Genomic DNA, 24,924 nt, shown 5'->3' with positions numbered 1-24,924 from the left:
ACTGTTACCCCTTGCCCTACTACACTCGCTGATAAAGAGAGCCTCCCCAACTTTCTTGTAGGCACCCTTCAAGTACTGGAATGCTACTATAAGGTCTCCCCAGAACCTTCTTTTCTCTAGGCTGAACAACACCAACTCTCTCAGCATCTCCTCATAAGGGAGGTGCTCCAGCTGCCTGATCATCCTCGTGGCCTCCTCTGGACTTGCTCCAACAGGTCTATGTCCATCTTATGTTGGGAGTCCTAAAGCTGTACACGGTATTCCAAGTGGGGTCTCATGAGAGTAGAGTAGTGGGGCAGAACCATCTTCCTTGACCTGCTGGCCACAATTCTCTTGATGCAGCCCAGGATACAGTTGGCTTTCTGGGCTGCAAGCACATATTACTGGCTCATAGTCAGTTTTCCATCCCCTAATACCACAGAGCTGCACTCAATCTACTCATCGCCCAACCTGTATTTGTGCTTGGGATTGCCCTGACCCATGTGCAGGACTTTGCACTGTGCCGTGTTGAACTTCATGAGGTTTGCACAGGCCCACCTCTCAAGCTTGTCAAGGTCTCTCTGGATGGCATCCTTTCCCTCCAGCAGGTCAACCACACCACACAACTTGGCGTTGTTGGCAACTTGCTGAGGGTGCACTTGATCCCACTGTCCATGTCGCCAACAAACATGTTAAACAGTGCTGGTCCCAATACTGGCCCCTGAGGAACACCACTCATCACTGCTCTCCACTTGGACATTGAACCATTGACTGTAACTCTTTGAGTGTGACCATCCAGCCAATTCCTTATCCACCGAGACGTCCACCCCTCAAATTCATGTGCCTCCAATTTAGAGGCAAGGATGTCGTGCGGGACAGTGTCAGATGCTTTGCACAAGTTCAGGTAGATGATGTTCGTTGCTCTTCCCTTATCCACCAATGTTGTAACTCTGTTGTAGAAGGCCACCATATTTGTCAGGGACGATTTGCCCTTAGTGAAGCCATGCTGGGTGTCACCAGTCACCTCCTTATTTTCCATGTGCCCTAGCATAGTTTCCAGGAGGATCTGCTCCATGATCTTGCCAGGCACAGAGCTGAGTAACTGGCCTGTAGTTCCCCGGGTTGTCCTTTTTTCCCGGTTTAAAAATCGGTGTTATGTTTCCTTTTTTCCAGTCAGTGGGAACTTTTCCTGACTGCCATGACTTTTCAAATATGGTGGATAGTGGCTTAGCCACCTCATCTGCCAGTTCCCTCAGGACCCCTGCATGCATCTCATTGGGTTCCATGGACTTGTGCACCTTCAGATTCCTTAGATGGTCTTGAACCTGATCTTCTCCTACAGTGGGTGGTTCTTCGTTCTCCCAGTCTTGGCCTTTGTCTTCTGTGGCTTGGGAGGTGTGGTTGGAACGCTTGCTGGTGAAGACTGTAGCATAAATGTCATTGAGCACCTCAGCCTTCTCCATATCCTGGGTAACCAGGTCTCCCATATCCTTCCCGAGAGGGCCCACATTTTCCCTAGTCTTCCTTTTTTCATCAACGTACCTATAGAAGCTTTTCTTGTTGCCCTTGACATCCCTGTCCAGATTTAGTTCTACCAGGGCTTTGGCTTTCCTAACCTGATCCCTGGCTGCTTGGACAGTTTCGCTGTATTTCTCTTCAAATCTTCATGTTTGTTTAACTTGCAGCATACTTGTTCCTCTCCCTTCACCCTTAAAGCATTAAATTGTTGATAATCAATCTTGGCCTTGGTATATTTCTGCTGAGCTGCCAAGAAATTGTTAACTTAATGGTAGTAGTGACTGGTCAAAGATCTTAGAAGAAAATGTAGGCCTCCAAATATGTATAGGTGTCTCTATAGGAAGAGAAATTATATGTCTTTTTTCTCAGGGTAGTTTGTCTGTTGTGGAGTCTTTTATCTTTCAGTTAACTACTTTTTTTTTTTTCCTTCTTGTAAGAAAGATTTATTTTAGACTCTTAAAAACCCTCATAACACAAGAAAACAAAAACCTTGAGTGGAAGAAATGCACTACTGGATGTTTTGTTATGTAACACAGCTCCTAAAGCCTTGTTTCTTATGTTTATTTAGGTGCTTTCATTCATCCAAAAGATGCTGAACTGACCTTGGCTGTTGAATGTTGTTTAAAGAACCTAGTCCAGGCATTTTGCTGTGATAATCATAGTGATGAAAGAACTCTTCAACTAATGATGTCAAAATATTATCCACGTGGATTTAGACCTCAAGTAATAGTAAATAAATTTCAGAATGACGTTTATGATGTTAGACACAGGTAAGTTATATTGTGAATTTTATTCCTTAGCTTTGATGAATCAAAGTTTTATCAGTTGAAAAGAACTATTTGTCTTTTTTTTTTTTTAAAAGAATCTCGTGAGCTTTATGAATGGTGGTTTTTCTTGTTTTCTTTAGAGGAGTTCATCATCCAGAATTCCCGTCAGTTCTCACAGCACTAGAAATAGATCATGCAGTGGTTGCCAATTGTTTGATCGATGTGAGGGGTATAGAAAAAATCCTGCTGATTAAAGTAAGTCTTTACGATCCCTATTGTTCTTCAAAGAAAAGCGTTTTGTCTTTGTATGGAACATATACGATACCTTCACTGATAAGTGTCTGTGATGGACAGAAGAGAGAGAGTATTTTATTGGGGTTTTATTTTGCCCCTCTGAGAAGAGGTGAGGACCCTGATGGCTCAGTAGACCCCAACTGTATCAGTTATCACTACACACGCACGTCTTAGCCACTGGAGGGCTCCCAGTAAGGCCATCGTGGGCATTCAATAAACTGTCAGTATCCCACTTCAAATGCTATTTTCTATCATGGGTGAGACAGAGTGGATTTAGGTACTGGGATTTATTTAAGAATCGGCAAGGTTAGAGCTTTTACTTGCACACGCTTACTTGTTTCCCTGTGTCCCCCCCTGCTCGCCCCCCCCAACACTACCTTCATAGGTCTCAACTTCTGTCCCCAGCAGGGAGATCACTGCTGGTCAGGGAAGGTCAGGCAGGAAATCTTACCAGTTCCTGCTGTGCAGCTGCTCACAGATACCTGTTTGGGTTGTTACTAGCCAAGGTCCCTGGGTGTTTCCTGGGTTGTCACTACAGATCTCTCCCCATGTGTTTCCAGGATCTTCCCTGTTTGTTTCTGGGATGTTCACCAGCACCTTTCTGGGCCTCCACATGATCTACTTTCCCAGTCTAAATAGTCCATGTGCATGTAACCAACCTCTTAATTGCTGTCTCTGTCTCATGTCTCTTAATTAAGTAGTGGGTTCAGGTTGTGTCAGTTTTGTGTAGTCCAGGTATTACCAAAATTTGCAACTAGCCCCTACCAGTTGTACTTAGCAGCTGGTAGCTAGGTACCAGTTGTAGCTGTAGCAGGCTTGTGCTTGAGTGTTCAAAAGTTCCCTTTTGGATATTCAGCCACCTATTCTTACATTAAATTATCAGTCACCTGCTAGCATTTACAGCCTAATTTATCTTTCATCTACCACAACAAGTAGAGCCCCCTTGGACTCTGCAGTGTTAAAGCATTTGAGATGAAAGGGTGCAAAGAAACGTGGTTGTGGATAGAGTCTGGTAAAATAAAAAAAAGCAATAATCAGTTAAGTAGGATTTAGTTGAGGGGACTAGCAACTGGCGTTGAATTAAGATTATGTACTAGCTTGATAATTTATTTTTTGATCACCATAACATGTTAATGAACTGTTTTCTGCCACTATATGATTTCTGATCTTAATTGATTTTGGATTTTTCTGTTAACTACTGAAGATACCAGCTCTGGCATATAAGATTACAGGTAGAATGTTCAAAGATAAAAATAAGATGTGTTTATTTTTATTTAAAGAAAGCAGGGTATTCTATAAGCAGCAGAACTAATGATGCTTACTTCTTATGGATTTTGTTTTTCTCCAAAACCACTTGTCCTAGTTTTTCCTCTGACATTCCTACTGGAAAATAGGTGGTTTATGCTCTGTCTAGTGCAGAGCTATCAAGTGTGGCTGTTACTGAATGGGATATATAACAGCTGAACTTTCTAGGCTTTTCTGATAGCAGAAATGCTAGTTTTGTTCTTCCCCCTCTGCCTTACCTAACTACTGATTTTCATAGTGTTACCATCTTTGAGCCCTGCCTGAACAATTTCAACTGGATCTGAGAGGAGTGGTACAGGTATTGTGTGGAAGAAATAATACTTCTGAATGGATAACATGATTGTCTTGGACAAAGGCACTTGTGACCAATTAGTCTGGCACTGGCAATGTTTCTTTTACCAGTATTTTTCCCCAAACTTTAATTGAATATTGTTTGTTGTATTTCAGCTTGCTTTGGAAAATTGTTTCTTGTATGTGTGTTCCACTTTTGCTAATTAAATATACCTGTGCATAGTGACATTTTGGTTATTGATTCCACTCCCCCCCCTCCCCCCCCCAGCAAATTATAAGGGACTAATTAGACTACGGAATTTGCAATGCAGGTAAATTTGTAATAGATTAAAAGAAATGGACAGCTAAACTAAGTGGGTGGTTTTTGAGAACATAAATGTCTTATTCAACTAAGAAAAGCAGATTCTTCACATTACAGATTTTTTTCACTTTCTTTCATTACCGTATTTCTTTTTTACATTAGGAATTGAAATAATTTATAGGAGAGATCTTCTAGACAAGTTTTAAATTGATATCTTTATGGTTGCTTTTCTATTGGTGTGATGAGGATATTGTATTTTTCAGAGTAGCCGTAAAGCTCGTGAAGTAATGCAGCTTAATCGGCCACCCCAAAATTGTAGAGAAGCTTTCACTGCTGAAGGTGATCAAGTATTTGAAAGACGGTATTACTCTTCTAATTACCTCAGACCCAAGTTCCTAAGCAAAGACGTTGAAGCAGAAATAAGGTTAGCATCTTGTAATGTTGTATTTGTAAAAAGTGCACTTGGACATGAATAGTGGAATTGCATATTTGTCTATTTGCATGTACACTACTCCCCAGTCTCCATTTTCTTTCTGAGATTTATGCTTCCTTTCTGAGAATTCTGGAAAACCTCTTTATTTCAATGCCTTTCTGTGATAGGTACAAACCTGAGTTGTACCTAGATATTTTTCAGCTTGTGGCATGTAAATCTTGCCCAGCAGGTAGGGATTTGCTGGGCTGAATACTCCAGGAAATCTAGCTACCTTCCCTTTTTTTTTCTGCTTCCTGAAGAGTATGGAGTCAAAGCTATTTCTTTAAAAATCTAATACCTGAATAGTGGTATCATAGTTTACTGTAAATGAAGCCTGATTATTCAAACAAAAATTATATTGGCACACATAGTCCTATTGGTCTAAAACTCTGCATCTGTGTTTCCTCAGGCTTTTGACTTCACTTATGGTAGGTCTCCCTGATTAAACTTGACTTCCCTCCACACCCATTTTTTACTTTCAAAATGGTAGTTTAAAAAGCCAAACATATTCGAAAGTTTACAAACTTGAACTGTCACCAAGCAAATTGGTGACAGTAGAACACTTTTATTTGGAGGCTCAGATTATATTGCAGACATATTAAGTAAAAATTTTAATTTTGCTATTAATAGCTGATAGTGTAGACTGAAATGAATGTTAAAAATTTATTTTTGTGAAGTCAAAAGTTTTAAATATGTTAGTTAACTGTACATTGTTCATGTCAATATGTAATGAACTTCACTCAAAGATTATCTTAACTTTCAAAGTATTACAGGCATTTCATTACCAGTATTGCTATGGGGACATGATATAGGCCAGTTAAAAAGGAAAAATGTCTTATCCCCCCCCTCCCCCCCTTCAGAACTTATCCTAAAGCAGTAACATATTTGTCTGGAATAGTATATTCAATTTATTAAACTCTGATTCTGGGATCAGACTTAATCAGTCCACTTCATGCATCTATTACAAAAGTTGGATTAAATGCTTGTATTAAGATTATATTTTTTTTACTGTAATATTAGTAAAGCTTCCCCTTTCTTTTCAGGGGTGAAAGATGCTATCAAAATTCTTCCATCCATTAATAATAACAAAAAATAGCGTTGGTTTGCATTTCAAATAGTTTTACCACAAACTGAAAGAGTTAATTATGGAAATCTCTGGACATGATCTCCTTCGTAGAAGGAAAAGTATAAGACTATATAAAATATTTTTTTTCCCATCTCTGTTAATGTATTTTCTCTCTGACTAGAAGTGTGTTGTCCTAGTCAAAGTATTTGTTTTCTTTCAAGACACAGTAGTATTTTTAGAAGTAACACCACTGTTTAGTTCAAACATTTGGCCTGTTTGTGAAAATTGCTAACAGAGGTTACAGATGGTTCAAATTACATGGTTTATCTGCTAGGCATTGAAGTAGGACCATCAAGCAACTATCTGGTGGTTATTAACTATGAGTTTTGCTGTCGAGCTTTCGTGTTTCTATTGATCGTTAAAACTATCCAATGCATAACAAATGTAAGATTTTTTTTTTATGGGAGTGCACTTTTACCCTTTGTCTTGTCATACATTGAATTTTTATTTGTGTATTTCTGTGTGCATGTAATAATATCTGTGTAATATATAATATTTCAATATCACTTTGTCTATAAAGTCACTTGGAGAAAGAAATTGAAAACAAAAAGGCGAAGTTGAAAGCATCTCAGCAACGTTTATATTCCATTGAAAATGAGATTAAGCAGAATGAAGGTCATCTTCATGGTCATCAACGACGCCAAAAAGAACTACAGGTAAAAATAGGTACAGTGTTAGTTACTAGAAACTGGTCAGTCATTTCCTATTTAATTTTGACTTCTGCACTATATTTTCAGTGGATGATAGTTTTTAATGTTTATCCTTATTTTTGTTGTTTGCTTTCGTGTTGTTTACGTTGGTAGTATGCTTTCATCATTTAGGACAGAATGATAGAGGCCACATCAATCCTAGAATCCTGTTGTTTCTGTATGGTATTTTTTTTTCCTCTCTTGTGCTAAATCTCACAAATTTCTACTGGTTTTTTTGGACATAAATAGGAATTTGTTGCAGTATTTGATGCAAGTTTCTTTTCCCTGCTTCCCCCTCCTTTATTTCTGTTGAGACTTGCCTCTTCATTTCCAGAATCTTGTTTCTCTTCATGTTCTTCATTTATATTCTTAACCCATTTTAATGTGCTGAATATTTCACCTTTAAGTTTTCTTAATCTTAATTTCTTTATAAGCTGTTTTACAACTATTAGTCATCTTTTTTTTTTTCCCCAGTACTTCCAGGTAGGGTATCTGTTTGTGGTGGCCAGTGATGTTAGTTAGGCAGTATAAGGTTATATTCAGTAAACTACAAATAAGAACCAGCAAAAAACTTGGCATTTAAACGCAAATTGCTGAAGATAAATATTTGAAGGAAGAGGAAAATATATTTTATTCGGTTGTCATGATTTAAAGCGCATGTGACTTTCAGAACAAGTTATATCTTATAAAAAGGGATTCCATAGGTAAGTGGGAAGTGTTGTGTCTTTTGTAGACACTAGTGAAACTAAAAGACTAAGTATCTTGCTTTCTGTGTTGACTTAAATGAACAAATGTGAACTCTTCTCTTTAGATAAGCTTAAGAATATTTCTTTTTCTTTTCAGATAAAAATAAGAACAAGAAGTGCAGAAATAGCAGATCTTGAAAATGTGGAAGAACACAATTCAGTAGACATCCGTACATTAGTAAGAATAGATTATCAAATTATGTCTAATAAGGATATGAAATAATGTCTTTTAATGTTGACAGTGTTTTGAAATAAGCAAATACTGTAGATTTTCAACTAGTGTACAAGTTGGATACATAGTGAAGAATGTATTGCTTTACAGAATGTCTACATTTTTGTAAGTTTTTGTTTGGATCTCTTAATTTTTTTCTTCCTTTTTTCTTTTTTTTTTTCTTCCTTTGTTTTTCTTTCTTCTTGGTTTTTTGCCCTTTTTCAAATCAATAGCATTGCAGGCTTACGGAAGGCAGGGTGGTGTTGTAAAGGGATATTACATGCATCTTGTTTCCTCATTCCACACCTGCAGTACTGTAAAACTCTCATTAAGGAGAAGCAGCAGTGTAGGTTTGGAGGTCAGAAGTGGCATCATCGAAGCATAGGTAACCGCCACTCTGGAGCATAATTAATGTCACAGCACTGCCGCTCTGCCCTGAACCCACAGTTTCTTGCTTTGATGTAGCTTCACTGTGCAGAAGGTCTAAAGTTTTCGTATTGCCCTAGGGAAGTGTCATGGTAGTATGGTGGTTTCTTCAAAGTTCTTATTCTTATCTATGTGGTCTTAGAATGTGCACATAGTAGTTTAAGAACAGAAGAAAATGTTTGATAATCTATTGAGATTTGTATGTTGGTGGCCATCAATTTTCAGCTGTTACTCTGTAATAAGTTAATGTATAGATGGCCAAGATTTCAATTCTGAGAATTGTGCTGTAATAATAATCCTTACTACCATTGTTTCAGTTAAATTCCATGCCATTTTTCCCACTATTTTATATGGGATCAACAAGAGGCTAAGTTGCCCAGAATTTTTGTCACTTCTGATGTCAGCACAAGCTTGCACTTTTTCAGTAGTCTGACTTCCAGTGTGTTTGCACATATGCATGCATGTAAGTAAACATTTCAAAATTTACTCAAAAAGTAAGGGATCAGTACAAATTCTGTAAGCTCTTGTACAGTTTCTCTTTTCCAGATAATCTAGTTCTGTTGGTTTAAAAAAAAAGTATATTCTTTGTCCTTTTGGTGAAATGGAAAAATAGTCTATTGCCTTTTCGTAGGAGAATATCTTCCTGTTTGAAAGTTATTGGACACCTGCTCTTTCAACAACATTTTTACCATTGCCTTCTGATAATGGTCTTATGCAGGTGGTACACTGATATATTTGCTTCTCCTTATTCCTTTCTTGGATTTTTGTTGTTCTATTTTCTGTACTTTCTGACTACTGCTATGGATTAACTGCTGTTTTTGGTATTTGTCTTTCATTGCTACTGTGATTTCACAATTGTTTGATCATGAAAAAGAATCTTAGCAATGCAAGGATTCATTTATATGTTTTTCCCAGGTTTTGGAATATTTGTCTTTTTGAATCAGAAAGTATGTGTGATGATAATTCATTACGAATGGTTATCATTTTCTAGGGAACAGTGATGATTCACTCTTCCTGTATCCCATTGTATACTGGATGTATATGGTCTGTGACAGGGACTGATGTAACTTACCCCAGAGGGAAGTTTTCTTGTTCTTTTGTTCAAAAAATTACTGTAGTAAAATATTAGCATGACTAAGTCTTCACAAAATTCTAGCCCCTTTAATCTTTTCATCGCAATTCCAAAATAAAGTCCTTTTACTTTTCAGTCAGATAATTAGGAAATTCCACTTTTTATTTTGCAGTTTGATTTAGTGGTGTCCTACAAGATCTGTCAGTCTCTTCTTTTGGGCTTTGGTGACAACTACATTGAGCTGCTCATATTCTTATTAGCGTTATAGAGTGTTGCATATAATCTTCTACTCTGACAGTGATAATAAAATAAAAATCTTGTACAGTAATTTGCAAATGTAGGTCTCCTTTTATTCTTCATTTTAATCTATTTTTGTCAGGAAGAGGAAGTAGAAGAAAATAAGGGTAAAATGGAATCTGTAAAAAAAGACATGCAGCAACAAAGCAGAAAAATGGAAGAACTGAAAAATACTCTCCAGCTAACTGAAAAAAAACTTGAAGAAATCAAAGAAAAAATTCATCAAGTAGAAGAAATTGCTGGTCCAATTAAGGTGACAATTTCATACTGTATTTCTAATTCATTCCCTTTGTGGGGCAAGAGGAATGAGGTTAAAAGGGCGCAGGAGCAATAAGTATGATCTTTCCTGTTACATTTAAGGTCTACCTATGAGAATGGAAATAGAGCATTCCATCTAGAGCATGTCAAGAAATAAACTTGGCAATATTTTGAAGATGATATTGATTAAGTGTAGTCGCTACAGTGTTTTATGTTTAAAGACAGTTTGTTTCCAGGTATTTCTAGTCATGGGCTGAAACGGAAGGAAAAAAGTTTCCTTGACTTTCCCTTTTAGTGCATCACATTTGTTGTTTTGGCTTATTTGTTTCTGATAAGTCCTGGCTAAGAGCATTCATAACTGTTCAGTTTTCAAAATAGCATTTGAAGTTCTCTGTGAAATGGTTGTTCTATAAAGCTGCATAATCACAGAAGGTACCAATACATAGTTTTAATTATTCAAGACTACAGAAGACACCTGGAAATTGCAGAAAAGTAGCAAGGCTTAAGATAAACAGCAGAGTGATGACATGAAAGATTTGATACAGGCAAATGGAAGGCAATCTCATGTGCCAAGAAGAATGAATGGTTTGAAAATGGAAAATGGAAATAAGAGTCCAGCATGTTTACAGTAGAAGGATGTCTACTTGTAGAAGGATGGAATGAGTTAAAACTTAGGAAGATCACTATAGGAATTTCATCTCATATATGCCTCACTTAAATTGTATATTGCTATGTAGCCAGCCCAAATTAAAAAGGCAGGAGCAAACAAAAAGTGGAAGGAAACAGTTAAGGAAAACAACTGATAAATATGTTAGCTATAATGTATCTAATATGGAAATTCTAAAGATATGTTCTGTTTAGAAAGAACTGTGTAAGGAAAGAGAATAGATTTATTCAGATTATTAGAACATTATTGCTGGTTATTAAGACTACTAAACACAATAGGGAGAAACTTAAATTTCTGAAAGGATTTTAGATTAGATATACTGTTATGTGTTCTACAGTTGTTTAATGAACTGTTGACGTGGTAAGTTGTGGCTTTAGGGCAAGATTAGAAAAAGGTAAGAGCATCCATTATTTTTGGTGATGGCTGGTGATCATATTATAGGTATAACAAGACACTGAATTTTCACACAGAAATGCAGTTCTGGCTAATGTCACACGGGCATCAGAAGTTCTGGCTAGAATGTAGTGTAAAAAATATATGTAGTTTTTGGAGGGTTAGGAGAACGGATGTTTTTTTTCGAAGCTTAAAACATCCCCTCAAGATGATTCCTAAAAACATTGCAAGCATTTATTGTGTCCTCGTCAGAATTTAATATAGACTTTCTGATAAGTTGCAGTTAAAGCTCCTGGACTTCAGAAGTCTTACTGAAAGCAAAATAAATTAGTGTTAAAACCAACATAATTACCTGTGATAAGTCAGTGAGCATTAGAGAGATGCTTAGGAATCTGCCCCAAACAGCTCACATCTTGATTTATTCCAAACAGGATGTATTAAACCAAGCTGACTCAGAAGTGGAAAACAGTAAACGCCGTTTTCAGCACTATGAAGAAAAACAGAAAGAACACTTGGCTTGTGTAAAGAAACATAAAGAATTACTAGCTGCCAAAGAAAAAGAATTAGAGGTAGGTATGGGGTATTTTTTCTGTATTGGAGTCAGATGGTCATGATCCTGCTAATATTTAATAAATCATGCCACTTGTACAACATACAGACCATATTAATACACAGCTACACTGAGTATTCTCTCAGCTATGTCTTAAGCTGACTATCTAAATCAAGTAAAATTAATTTTGTATAAATAAATCAAGGCCTCTTTTTGTCTGGCAGAGCACTCTCTTGACAGTTAAGTTTGAATTTATCCATCTAGGACTATTTCTTCTGTATTTTGCAATGAAAAGATTAAAATTACTTAACCTTAAAATTTGTGTTTTAAGTTAAATTGAATAACACTGTTCTGGTTTTTTGAATGCTAGTTTTTTCCTTGTACAGACCTTGTACCTGATCTTTTGAAGACTTACCTAATCAAGCATTATTAACTAACTCTTAAATAACATCCACAAAGACTTCTGGAAGGCTGTCCTATTCAAACGTGGTGAATTTGGTCCTTATTTATCTGTATTAGCTGAATAACTGTGAACATATTAAACATCTCGGATACAGTTCTTAGCACTGAAATAACTACCTACCTATAAATGTTGTTAGTGACATTGTTAATGATAAACTAGGTCTGCTAAGTACACAAAGAATGATACAAAAACATTGCTTTTGCTTGGAGACCTTGTTTTTCCATAGCACAAAGTATTTGTTGTGAAGACTAAACAGATTTTTTAAAAAAATGTAACAATTGAGTTTCAAACATTACTTTAGGAAAAAACGGCACAAGCTAGGCAAATCTACTCGGAGCGCATAGAGGTCAGCAGAACTGTTAAGAGTCTTGATGCAGAAATGAATCGCTTGAGAGAAAGGATAAATTCAGAAAATGATCGCCATGGAAACAGAGAAGAAATAGTACAGTAAGTCATCTTTAATGTCTAAAGTAGTTCAGGTAAAATGGAAAAGATAGGGGAAAAAAATTTTCTTATTAACTTACAATGTGTTTACGTATGCCTTTAGTACTTAAACCATGTACGAAGGTATGGAAGCATGCCATGCTGATTGCTCAGTCAACCAGTACTTAATAGGTTTAGGAGTGTTGAACTACTCTCTATGGATTTTAGACAGTGTCTGTACTATATATGTGAAGTTACCAATAACCAGATACTCACTTAGTGTTTAGAAGTATCCCAATTATGACTACATGGTGTGAACATAACTTTGTTGTTCTGTGATGCAGTGAGCATTAAGCATACTTCTGGTTTGAATAACTAATGCAGAAGTTAGGAAATGACTTGAGGTTTTGTCTGCCGCATATTTCAACTAATCATTCACCACTGATAGTCTTGAGCATGGGGAGTCCAGCCATTCATTCTCCTTGGTGTAAAAGTTTTCCTTCAAAAGAATTAAAAATAGAAGTAAAATTTAGGTTTTGACCACTTTTCATTCATGAACAGTGTCTTACTTGACTCATCAAGTGTTTTTAGCTTTAACATAGATCCTCACAAGAAGGTTTTTATTTAAATGTTTTGATTATTAAATTGATTTTCAGCATTTACAACAATAGCTCGGTTTTAATGTGTAATACATGTTTATCCTAGACTTTCTGTTAATTAAAACAGGCAATTTCATGATGCAAAGGAAAGATACGAGGATGCAAACAGTAAAGTAAAGAATTTAAAGAAATTTATTAGGCTGCTGGAAGAAATAATGACACAGAGGTTCAAAATATATCGGCAGTTCTTAAGGTGAGTTAATTTTACTGTAATTTCAGGTTTCAGATAAATGAACATGTAAATGTAAGTATGTGCCCATATTCCAGGGTGAAAATTATAGAGTAGACCCATGAGAATGAGATACCTTTAAGGCAGTATTCACAGCAATCTTTCTAACCTAATCTTGCTCCCAGATCCAATGCTGTCATGCCTGACAGTTTAGAGGTGGCCTGGACTGACAGCTGAAAAAAAGAACGTGATCAGTGGATGCTGTATTTTGATTCACACTGAAGGCCTCAACTATGCTGAGTTAATCCAAGGCAGTTTTGTTCCAGTGTTTCAGTGCTGGTTTTGGTCAGTAAAATATCAGCAACATCATCTGGACTGTCAACTCATTTTCATCGAGTATGATTAGTGGTGCTGTGCTCACATAATTTCCTTGTGGGCAAACCACTTTTTCTCTGCCCTGTGTTGAAAAAATTTCAAGATCTTTATTTAGATTCTGCCATTTGACAGCTTTTCTCATGGAGTGTCCATACCAGGAGTGCACCTGTGATTTCTTGCTTCAGTCCCTTAGTATCCTATATCTATCAATGAAGGTGTTGTGGTGGCCTCCCTTCGAAAGGACTGATGGTCTGTTTTCCAGTGCAGTTCTTTATTGTTTAGCATTCACTTCAGCAGAAATTGAGGGATATCAGTGTAGGCTCTGCTTTCCTACTTTTAATCTGGGATTTGGTGGGAGTGACAGTATGATCCTGACAAATAGTAATGATCAAGAGAATCCCAGCCTTTGCAGGTGGAAGTATAGAAATAGTAGTGGGTAAGATTTACCTGCAGAATCTGGTGCTTGCCTTATGGTGCCCATATATGTCAAACTGAATCTTGTTCCTAGTGCCTAAATTTGATTATGAATCCCACTTTGAGATGGCTTAAAGAACAATAGTTCTTTCTTGAAGGAACTGTGATGTATTGTCTGTTGGGGAATTATATGCTAGAACTGGGGTGGGAGGGGGGAGAAATCAACACTCTTTAATTCCTGGAGTCTAGCAGAGTCCACAAATTCTTTACTATCCTTACTGTGCAGTCCTAATACTTCATAGGAAAGAAGTAGAATGTGGTCATTTTCTCTTGAAATTGTGGAAGAATGGTGTAAAAAGCTTTCAGTCTATTGAAACAGACTTCTAGAAAATACAAAGGCTGTACATCTGGATTTCTTACCTTGTTACTTTGTGTCAGTGATTCTGTCCAGTACATCCAGTATCGATGTCACCTGCTCGAGAGTAACTGATTTGGGAAGATGTTATTAATGGAGCAGGGCTTAATAGTTAAGATTATGGTGTGGAACTGTTGGTAAAAAACTTGTCACTTTTTCATGTTTTTTAAAACTTACTGGCCTAATATTTGTTTGATTTAACTGATTTAAGGCTCCTTTCTTTACGATGCAAACTCTACTTTGACCATTTGTTACGTATTCGAGCTTGCTCTGGAAAAATACTTTTTGATCACAAGAATGAGACACTGTCAATAACAGTAAGTTATTTTATATTACTTCAATTATTATAATATGTAATGATTTATTATTTTTTTAATATCAGCTTACTAGAACATGCATTGTTAAGGATAGAAGAAATTGTTCTCCCTTCTCTAAAACGTGATATGCTAAATTGTAGGATGTTGAAAACAAGCAAGAACAAAAACCATATTGCCATCTTATATGGGCAGGTTGTTAGATTACATAGAATAAATTTGGACTGTCATCCTGAGGATAAGAATTTACTAGTGAGTCATCCTAGTAAGTCTTTCAAAATTACTTGTTCCAATTTCATTCATAGGAAGTTTGCCTTTATTTGAGTGATTGTATAATGGCTCTAGTTGTTGTTTAAACAACTTTTAATGGCTGAAAGCTTCAATATTATGTTTTTTCTGTGTATCTTTTAACATACCTCCCAAAAAGTTTTAGTCATGGGGGTATTTACTTTTGTTTCTGTGGGAGACTTCAGTCTTAGGAATTGAGGGGAAAAATGTGACAACATAAATACGTGTTGACACAGTCCTAATTAAACAGGTGAAGGATATGTATCTGAAGAACTCAAACTCAGTCCATAAAATGTCAAGTCATGACCAGAATACCTTTTTTAGATAGCTGATGTTTCAAGTTTCTCATGCAAGAGATCTATAGTTAGGGAAGGTAAATTGAAAAAAGGAAAAGAACTCTCACCCAAAAAACCCACCAGAAGACCTCACTCCAAAATAATTCTTATTTTCCTGCTTAACTTGTTAATGTAATTAACAGGAGAAGAAAATGATTAAGATTAAACTTAAAGGGGGAGTGCCACAAGGTGTCATCATAATCAATGGAACCAAAGGACTGTTCACAATGTTTCACATATTCTGTTAAAGAAACTGTTCCTCCTTTAAACTCTTGCTCTAAATCAATTACTTGCTTCTCTATTGTAGCTAGTAACCATTGGATTTTACTGTAATATAACTACACTGATTGACATTTATTAAGCATTGTTTAATCGCTATTAAAAATAGAGAATTGAATAAGAAGACACTGGCAGAGTCATTCAATCTGTTCAATGTATTTTACTGCGATGGAGAATTGTTGCAGTGAGTCCTGGAAATGTGTTATGAAATGGCTAGGAGCCATCCCATTCCAGAATGGCAGTGGCAGTGAAGTGCATAAAATTGTTCTCAGGTGACCTCTATCTGTTCATGTATAATGTGTTTGCCGTTAAAATTATGATTCTGTTAGTAAGTCTCCATCTCAGGTTTAAAAATTGCTCTAATATTTTTATTTCAAGGTTCAGCCTCGAGAAGAAGACAAAGCTGACCATAATGATGTGAGATCCTTATCAGGAGGTGAACGTTCCTTCTCAACAGTTTGTTTCATTCTTTCTCTGTGGTCCATTACTGAATCTCCTTTCAGATGCTTGGATGAATTTGATGTCTACATGGTATAGTTTAAATTTAAACTACATTTGCCATTTTGATTTGTATAAATTAGTGAAATAGTTGGGTTGTTGTTTGTATTTGGTTAGATTGTAAAACACTATAGTTAACTGTAAATAATAATAAATAAAACCCCACAAAACCAAAACCCAAATCCCCCAAAATAAAACATGTTGGATCTTGTTCACTTTGCTTAGTGACTTTTGAAGCTTATTCTGTTTCTGAAGTTGGTACCCAGAACTACAAGCATCTCTTGTTATTTTACATGCTTCAAGCTTAGTTCAGCACAAAAATCATAAAATACAACTTCTTATTAGTTCAGCATACAGTTGTTATTGTGTTTGTCACAGGTTGCCTCTGCATATTGCTGTGGCAGTTCTGGGATTAGTATGTGCTTTGGCTTCTACCAATTTTAATATCAATGTGTTTTTTTCAGAGCATGTGTAGCAATTGAGTTCACTGTTGCTACTCAGAAATTTGTTTTATGCTTCACCTAGTAGCATCTTTCCAAAAGTGCAGAATAATGAACATAATTATGAACAAATGTCAGCTGAAACTGATAAACCTCATCGTTGTGTACAGCTTCCCTAGATAGGCAATTAACCAATTTTTTAGTATATTTCATTTTATTTCCTCCTTACTAATATGCAGTGTGGTATGGTTTGAGAAAATAATTAGTTCTGTGAGACAAATAGTTGATGCTGGATTATTTCATTTTGCTTTCAGTGTCCCTCCCCCATCAATGATTTTTTTTCCTGGGATTCACAGACCTAGAGGGGGGGAAAAAATATAATATGCTTTGTATATAAATAATTTCAAAAAGGAAAGTATGAATCTAAGGTGGTCAAGCAGTATTTTTCAGATGATTTCCAAAGCTTAGGTCCTCTTTTACAAGTTAATTATGCAGAAATTTATCCATCAGTCCAGAAGAGGGGGGATACTCAGAACCTTAGTCCCTGCAGAGAATTTCCATGTCATCTGTTCCATAAATAATTCCACACAATTTGTCTTTCTACTGCTGTGCTGGTAAATGGAACCTTACTGTCTCCAAGTTGTGTAGTTAACTTTTGGTGTAATCCTGGAGAGGAACCACAAGAGGACCCCATCAGCACGTTTGCAAAGGAGATGCTGAGTTTTGTGTGTAGCAGTGTACAGAAGCACAGCTTTGTTTAACCCCTGCTAACAATAGCTTCCAGTTACACATCTTTTTCAGTAAGCCTAATGCATAAGGTTGTGTTCAAAATGGTAATAATAATAATAATATTCATAATAAAAGCAAGTTACATAATATCTTAGGTTTCATGCAGCCCTTAAATCCTTTCAGGTAATTTTGAGGCAGAATTTTGTAGGAAACATTACTAAAATACAGTTCATCTCAGCATACCAATAAAGTAAGAAGTACTATGTGTATGTCAAAGCTGATAGAAGAACATTATGAGTAGGAGTGTGATTGTTTCCATAGAAGCTTTCTATTGTCCATGTATACTAAAAAGTAGACTTTAAGAATTTCCCAGACTGTAATTTGTAGCTTTTAGAATTTAACCCTAATGTTTCTCTAGTTTTTATTAGCCTTTTCTTTAGCTAAGCTTTACTGTACATGAATTAATTCTGGTAGGTTTTTCCATTAAGATATTTTCTAATTAATTTATTTGTAAGCACTTTTCCTAATTTGTACAATAATAGGCCAGTGAAGTACATGGTCAGTATCGCTACCTGATAAATCTTTTGTCTTTAGGACATGGTTAACAGAAGAATTGCAATGGATATGATTTTTAAGGTGGCTGACTCTCAGCATCATCGACAGTTCATTCTGCTCACCCCACAAAGTATGAGGTAATACTGTCATGTTTTATTTCCTGGTAGAATTACCAAGGAGGTTCTATTGCAAGGAGTTTTAACTTGAAAAAAGTAAATATGAGGAGAAAGAAATTTTGCTATTTGTAGCTGTAGAATATCGGCAACTAAGCAGTTTGTTGCTGAGGGTTCTGGGAATTTAATAGGTTTTTCACTCTTTCTTACATGTCTCTTAGTATGGTAGTTTAGTGGGACTTGAATCAGTTTATCTTAAGTAGAACAGCTTTTTGAAATGCTTATCATGTAAAGTAGGCTCCTGGTAGCTTTTAGCCCTGTATCTCCCTCCCCTCCCAAAATTAACAGACGACACTGCATTTATTCCATTTTTCCTGTTAATACTACAGTACTTTCAAGATGCTTGTACTTGATTTTTTTTTTAATATCACTGATCTAGAAATTGATAACTTACTCCCATTTTTCTTTTTTTGATCTAATAGCCCAAAATTCTTTAAAAACCTCCATATAAGTCCCTGGTAAAGCTATGGACAGCTTAAAGGGACAGTCACCGTCTAACCTCATGCAGCCAGCTCTTCTCCCTGTTAGCCAGGTGTAATTAGTGAAGCCTGCGGAGGATAATTAAGCAGTCTTCAAAATGAGGTTGATTTATTCTTAATTGTCTTCCCTTACTAAAATCTAGAAAAAGTAGAATAACGGTATTCTGTTGTTATTTAAGTGGAAGTGCTTTGTGGGGAATTTCTGAAAGTGTATTCATTAAACATAGGAATTGTCTGTATGGTTACTGTTTAAAAGTTTAATAATTCGAGTGCAGTTTGGTTTTGTTATATTTTGTTACATGTAGCATGTTCAGCAAACGTTTAATTTAACAAAAGTACGCAGTCACCTTCAGAAAAAGTACATTTAGGGTAATTGGTGGAGAAGCCTGTATAAATGTATGTTTAGTAACTTTGCTCATTCTTAAGTGTGATGTGATTATACATGTATACAGTGTGTGCCACTTCAGAATCTGTAAGGCAAATATGAACTGTATTCAATCATGTTGTTTGGAGTTTCTCTTAAAAGTACCTTTTCTATAATGAAGGTAGTCTGTTAGAAATCACATGACTGAAATCAGTCATTGTCTTTACCTCAAGTTCTTACTGAAATCTGCTCCAGTATCAGTTCAGTGAAGCCACAACTTTACCCCGTGTTACTTTTTTTTTAAAACTGTCAAAGAAAAAAGATGGAGTTCTTTAAAGGAAAGTATGTAATCAAAAGAATCAAATAGAAATACTAAAATTTGTGGAGAAGAAGCACTGTTTAAATGATGCATACTTTATTTTTAGTTGTTTGCCTACGGGTTCCCATATTCGAATCCTCCGAATGCAAGACCCTGAAAGAGGCCAAAGAACACTGAATTTCCAAAATAGGAATAACAAAGAGGAAGATGAATAAGTATCTCTGTGTATGAATATGGCATACTATTGAAGATAAAATACGTAATGATGTGTGTAAAGTTATTACTTCCTGATGCTGGATAAGAGGGTCTTTTGTTAAATACTCTCAGGAAGACGTTCCTGTATTTTTTAACTATTTTTTTTTAAGAGTTACTGTGTGTGTACAGACCAAGAATAAGCACAGTTTTGAGATGAGAAAATCCTGAATGTTCAGTTGATATTTTTAACTACCAACTTGTAGAATTTTTTTATCAGTTGCTCTGTTTTTCATTCTGGAAAAGATTAAATATATTTTGTATAACTATGGAGTAATATTTTAATAAACAGTGAGAACTGATACTTGTGGTAATGTTTCAGCATCTCTACACACTTAAAATCATCGTTAAGTTAAAAATGTTGGTTTTTTCTAGCTCTATTTCTTAAACATGTGCTAATTAATATATGCAGTAAAACATGTGTTTCATTTTTTTCCAGGGGAACCACAGCAGCTAAACATGAAGGAGTTATTAGTACTTACAGTCTATACTTTCATAATTAGAGAAGTGAAAAATCTATTTGCAGTATATTCTCTGGGCAGGAAAAAAGTGTTTATTTCTTCCTAAAGAGTTTATAGGGAAGAGTTTAAATTTTTTTGGACGTGAGCTTACAAAACCTAGCAAAATGTGGCTTTATAAACTTAGATTCTTAATTCCAATAAACTTAAGTTCTTGCACAGTCTGAGTTTGCAGATATAGACTCAGTCTGCAGATATTCATTATATTATAATAAACAAAAGTGATAGAAGTCCTTCCAACATAGAGGAATGAAGTGGAATAAGAATTCTGGGAAATAATATGGTAACTTCTCTACAGCATTGTAGGCCTGCATTTTGTTGGGTGTCCCTGTCCCTGCCCCTCTCCCCTCCCATGCTCCCCTGGGACTGTACCAGAGCAGTTAAAATAAACTTGCTTTAGTTAAATAATGCAAGCATTTATTGGGGATAAGAGAGAGAAAGAACCAGATTTTTCAAACTGCCCAGAATTAACTTTTTTCTCTCTTCTGTTCTCCTTTTTTCAGGAACTTGAAATTGTTGGGAGCTCTTCAAAAATAATCACTTAGAGCTCAGCCATTAGACATACCTTTTTTTTTTTTGATGTTATGGGGATACAAAAGCCATTGAGACTATTTGGAGAACAGTTCTGCAGTTTCTGCAGTTACTTACCAAATAGAAGTTCCTCAATAAAACCTCACTTGACTTTGTGGCCAATTTTGGTTTTAGCTGCTGCATGGTATGTTGTGTTCTTTAATGTTTAGTTTTTATTCAAGGATGTATTGAACTTGTAGGTATCTGTAAAATATGGAAGCTAGATAAGTATTGAAGGAAAATACACTGAGAAAGCTATTTGCAGTTCTAGTGCATTCTAACTGTAGGAATTAAGTCTTTTAAATGCTTCAGATGTTTACTTTTGAAAGCCCAGGGTAATGGGCCAACAGACTCATAGCAGCAGCCTTGAGAAGGTTACTTACAAAAACAGGGCCAGGCTTTTTGTTGAAGTGCATAGCAGAAGACAGACAGACAGCAGTCATACACTGAAGTGGGGAGGTTCTGGCTGGATAAACGGGGAGGGGGGGACTGTTCATGATGAAGATACGATGCAGTTGAACATGTTGTCCTGACAGGCTGTAGAATCCTGTGAACTCCTGTCCTTGGAGGCTTGTCGGGGTCTGAATAGACTGTTGTACCTCCTTCAAGCAGGTAGTTGGACAAGAGACCTCTGGAGGTCCCTATCAAACTAAACAATTCCATAATCCTGTGATTTGATGCAATCTGTATGAAAGATACTTACAACTTCAGGATTATGTGAAAATAATGGGGGGGTGGAGGGGAACCATACCAAGTGCGTACTTGGCAAAACTTGTCAAACTCAAGCCCAGTTCGTTTGTACTGGGAGTCCTCGATACTACATAGTCATGACCCACGTGTTTAATTTGACTTGATTTTATGATGAAACTAGAAACTGTTTCAGATCCTTTTATAGTATGGAATGATAGAATGGCATAGAGTTATTTCCTCCTGATTTCCTTCAGCACTCAAAAAATAAAGAGTGCGGAGGCAGGAGAGAGAAAAGCATTTATCCTCATTAGTACTTCTGTAGTGAATTGTGTGGAGAAAAGAGCCTAAGGAAAATTATCGCATTCCTACTGAGCTAACACTTCAACTTTCTCCCAAGTTTTCTATAGACTTACTTGAAATATTGGAGCTGTTGGCAACAATTTTGGTCTTTGGTTCAGATCAACGTATTGTATTTATTCTAATCTACCACTGTACTTGATAAAAATGTGTGCCTGACTGTATAATTATTGTAAGTAACTGTTTTCATGGTAGAGGATTAACTCTGAATAAACAATTATTGAAGCACTTGCTTGGATGCACTTATTTTTGCAGTGATCCTACTAAGGTCTCAAAACCATCTTATTCTTGGTACTTTAAATACAGAATTTACTATACCAGCTACCTAGAGAGAGAATGCAGTGCTGATGTTATGTTTTGTGACTGTGTTTGAGTTGGCCATTTTGGATGGCAATGTGGTTGCTTAATGCTGCATTAAAGTAAATGGAGCCTGTCCAGCTACATAAATTCGAGGTGCAGGGAAATGTAGAATGAGGTACTGCTTCTCTACTAAGTATATGTAAACCAAAGAGGCATAAATTCCCAGGAATATTAAACATCCTTTCTACAACTAGCAATTTAAGCCTAAGTGGAAACAATGGACATATATATCATTCTCAGAAGTACGTAACATTTTCAGAATGTGTTTTAAGTTACAGCCAAGCATACAAAGTATACCACCTTCTAATTTGCTAAGACTATATCTGTGCAGTCTAAGTAAAAATTGTGGTATTAAATGTAGTTGAAATTTCTGCATTTTGCTGTTTGGAATATGAAGAAACTTAAATATGAGAGGATGGCTGTGGTTGTGGCAACAATCGATTGATTCTGTGTTCTCCCCACGTTTGTTAGCAAAACGTGTAAAACTGTTTTTTGTTGCTTTTTGGGTTTTTTTCCCCTCAATTTTAAGATGAGCTCTACTTTTTAAATTTGAAAATACAGCGAATAATTTGGTTTGTCATGTTTTATTGTTTGATTTTTAGCTATTAAAGAGTACCATCTCCTTTCTTTGTAAGGTAAAGAAGAAGGATCAAACATGCAATTGTAATATGTTCAGACTTTTTTTTTGTAATCCTTCAAGCAACCAACTGTTTAAAGCAAATGGGAAATGTGATGTAGGGAAGATTTTTATGTGCAATTTTGGCAGTCTGCTAGTTCTTGATCCTTTCCCAGGGTTGTGCAGAACTTGTACTTGCCACAGTATAGAGATAAACTTGATTGATGCACATAGAATTGAGGAGGAAGGTGGCTCTCTTCACTATCCCTTCTCAATCATCATACTTTATGGTTAATTTATCAGTAATGATTTTTAACATGTCTATTTATGTTAAACCTGGGGTAATGTCATATGGTAAGAGGAATGACGCTTACTTAAGGAGGGAAAAACATTAGAAGGCCAGGTTTAGGCCAAGCAAATAAACTGTATTTGACTTCGAGCTAGCTTAAAAAGCTCCGTAGTAGGTATACTGTTAAATCTTAGCATCTTGGAGGATCAACAGCTGCTCTGTTGGTAAATGTAAGTACTTCAACTTTCGGTTTCATATAATACGACTCTTCTAGTGAGTGAGTGCAAAGAAGTTTTCTTCATGCTTTCATAATGAAGTATGTATTTCCCAGTAGTACAGTGACATAATTAAAGAGATTGAATTTTTTTTCTATTACAGTGCTAAAGACATGAAATAAGAATTAGGGGAAAAGGTCAAATGTTATAAATTTATTTTGGGACATATATATTGCAACCTCTGTGGAAGCTTTTGAAAATTCAGGCAAAGATCAATACACTTCCAATAAAACCTTTAAACTTCCAATAAAACAATATTTTAAACATATTATATATATATTTATATATATTTTTAATTAAAGGGATAATTTTAGCAGGATTTTATTTTTTTAATACTGCATTCCTCTGACATAGCTCTTTCCAGATTGAAGGGATGCAAATGAGGTAAGAATTAAGGCAAACCTAAAAGGCATGCAAATGAAGTACATTTATATCCACTGACAATACAAGCACACGTGTGGATCAGACTTAAGAGCTGAGGAACTCTTCCCCTCTGTCTGTCCAGTACTACTTTACAGCAGAATGGTGACATGATTTATAATAAACAGTTAACATTACCATGGGAATTCAGTGTCACTAACATTACTCAGTCTAGGAGACACAGAGCTAGCATCAGTAAAACATGAACAATAAATAATATAATTCACTGCAGCACAGGACTGCTGCACAGGCTTCAGAGGAATAGGGCTGTTATGAAATGACATTGCACACATCACGTTGTGGCAGTTTATTTTTATAATATATACTTTTAAAATTCTTTAGCAAATGACATTCTCATGCACACAAGTGTTTCAAACACAAGAAGCAAGTCCATTTATAGGTAGTCCAAGCAAATTTTTGTGTGTGTGGAAATAGCTGCAAACTGAATGGAACATTAAACTTCTGTGCAGTCTATGACGCATTGTACACAAGCTCATTTTTGAATGTCACACTGCAGGAGTAATACAATGGAAGGATCACTCTTTGCAGCTTCTTTGAATTCATCCAGTGTGATCTGGTCGTCTTTGTTCTTATCCATCTTACTGAAGATCTTGTCTACCCGTTGCTCAGGCGTCAGACCATCCTCGTTCATTTTCATCATTATCACAGTGCCCACCATTTTGTAGATGGCCTTTGGAAAGAAACCAAATGGAAGATTCAACATACAAAATAACCTGATTTTTTGATGCAATTAAATTCTGGAAAGATATTGCAACAATAAAATAATTGCCCATTTCCCTAAAGATTTTTTTCTTTTTCTTAGGAGCTGATGTCCATATACGTAAAACAAGGAAAAATGTAGTTTACTTTCTTTAGATGTAGATTTATTTTGGTGGTTGCATTTGGCATCCTGGAATGAATTTCTTTGGCTTTCTGTTTCACAGTGCAGAACTTGTACCCTATTCTCTGGATCAACTGTTTATTTTGGCTTTTAGTCACTCAGCTGAAATATTTCACATAAATTCTGAATAATCGGTTTTAGAAGTCATCACCTTTCAACAGCTTTCTATGTGTACATGTGAGCAAAATATGGTATTAACTATTGCAGCGAGTAGCCGGCAGATGATGAGATGGTAAACTTTATCCTTCCTGTTTGTTATATGCTGGGGTCATCTTGAAGCCCATCTGTGAGAGCTCACTTAAAATAGTGTGTTGTTATCCCTGTAAATTTCTGTAATCATCTAAAGTTAATCTCCAATAAGGTTTCAGCTACTTGAGCTACAAACCAGTAATTTCATGCATGTCAAGTGATTTTGAGATGATGGGCTTTGTAAATCCTTTGCTATTCTGTTCTTATGGTTAATCTGTTCATCAGAAAAAAAAAATTACCTCGGGTTATTTAAAAGCTTATATGCACATATGTACTCTCTGCAATTTTCAAAGATTACATCTATTAAGATGTTTGTGCTTCTACCACTTAGGCATGAGTCAGTAAAGGACAAGTGTATGTAAAACACACTTTTA

General features: G+C 36.0%; 2 protein-coding genes across 5 annotated transcripts in view; one reads left to right on the top strand and one right to left on the bottom strand.

Moving 5' to 3' along the window:
• The window catches only part of SMC6 (structural maintenance of chromosomes 6), a 41,140-nt gene extending 19,472 nt beyond the window's left edge, over window positions 1–21,668 (top strand). For both annotated transcript variants that reach the window (XM_074820103.1, XM_074820104.1), the window contains exons 16-28: window positions 2,066–2,267; window positions 2,405–2,519; window positions 4,719–4,879; window positions 6,574–6,709; window positions 7,586–7,666; window positions 9,577–9,747; window positions 11,244–11,381; window positions 12,127–12,272; window positions 12,975–13,100; window positions 14,492–14,597; window positions 15,875–16,027; window positions 17,758–17,855; window positions 19,160–21,668. In XM_074820103.1, the coding sequence (XP_074676204.1) occupies window positions 2,066–2,267; window positions 2,405–2,519; window positions 4,719–4,879; window positions 6,574–6,709; window positions 7,586–7,666; window positions 9,577–9,747; window positions 11,244–11,381; window positions 12,127–12,272; window positions 12,975–13,100; window positions 14,492–14,597; window positions 15,875–16,027; window positions 17,758–17,855; window positions 19,160–19,268 (1,742 nt within the window). In that variant the 3' untranslated portion in view covers window positions 19,269–21,668. The remainder of the gene's footprint in view (window positions 1–2,065; window positions 2,268–2,404; window positions 2,520–4,718; window positions 4,880–6,573; window positions 6,710–7,585; window positions 7,667–9,576; window positions 9,748–11,243; window positions 11,382–12,126; window positions 12,273–12,974; window positions 13,101–14,491; window positions 14,598–15,874; window positions 16,028–17,757; window positions 17,856–19,159) is intronic.
• Window positions 21,669–23,113: 1,445 nt separating this feature from the next.
• VSNL1 (visinin like 1) overlaps window positions 23,114–24,924 on the bottom strand; it is a 90,944-nt gene continuing 89,133 nt past the window's right edge. For all 3 annotated transcript variants that reach the window (XM_074820102.1, XM_074820100.1, XM_074820101.1), the window contains exon 4: window positions 23,114–24,091. In XM_074820102.1, the coding sequence (XP_074676203.1) occupies window positions 23,894–24,091 (198 nt within the window). In that variant the 3' untranslated portion in view covers window positions 23,114–23,893. The remainder of the gene's footprint in view (window positions 24,092–24,924) is intronic.

This window comes from Strix aluco, chromosome 3, assembly GCF_031877795.1.
Source record: "Strix aluco isolate bStrAlu1 chromosome 3, bStrAlu1.hap1, whole genome shotgun sequence".
In the NCBI taxonomy this organism is placed as follows: Eukaryota; Metazoa; Chordata; class Aves; order Strigiformes; family Strigidae; genus Strix; species Strix aluco.
Note: the sequence above shows the minus strand (reverse complement) of the source record. Positions and strands in the feature narration are given on the sequence as shown.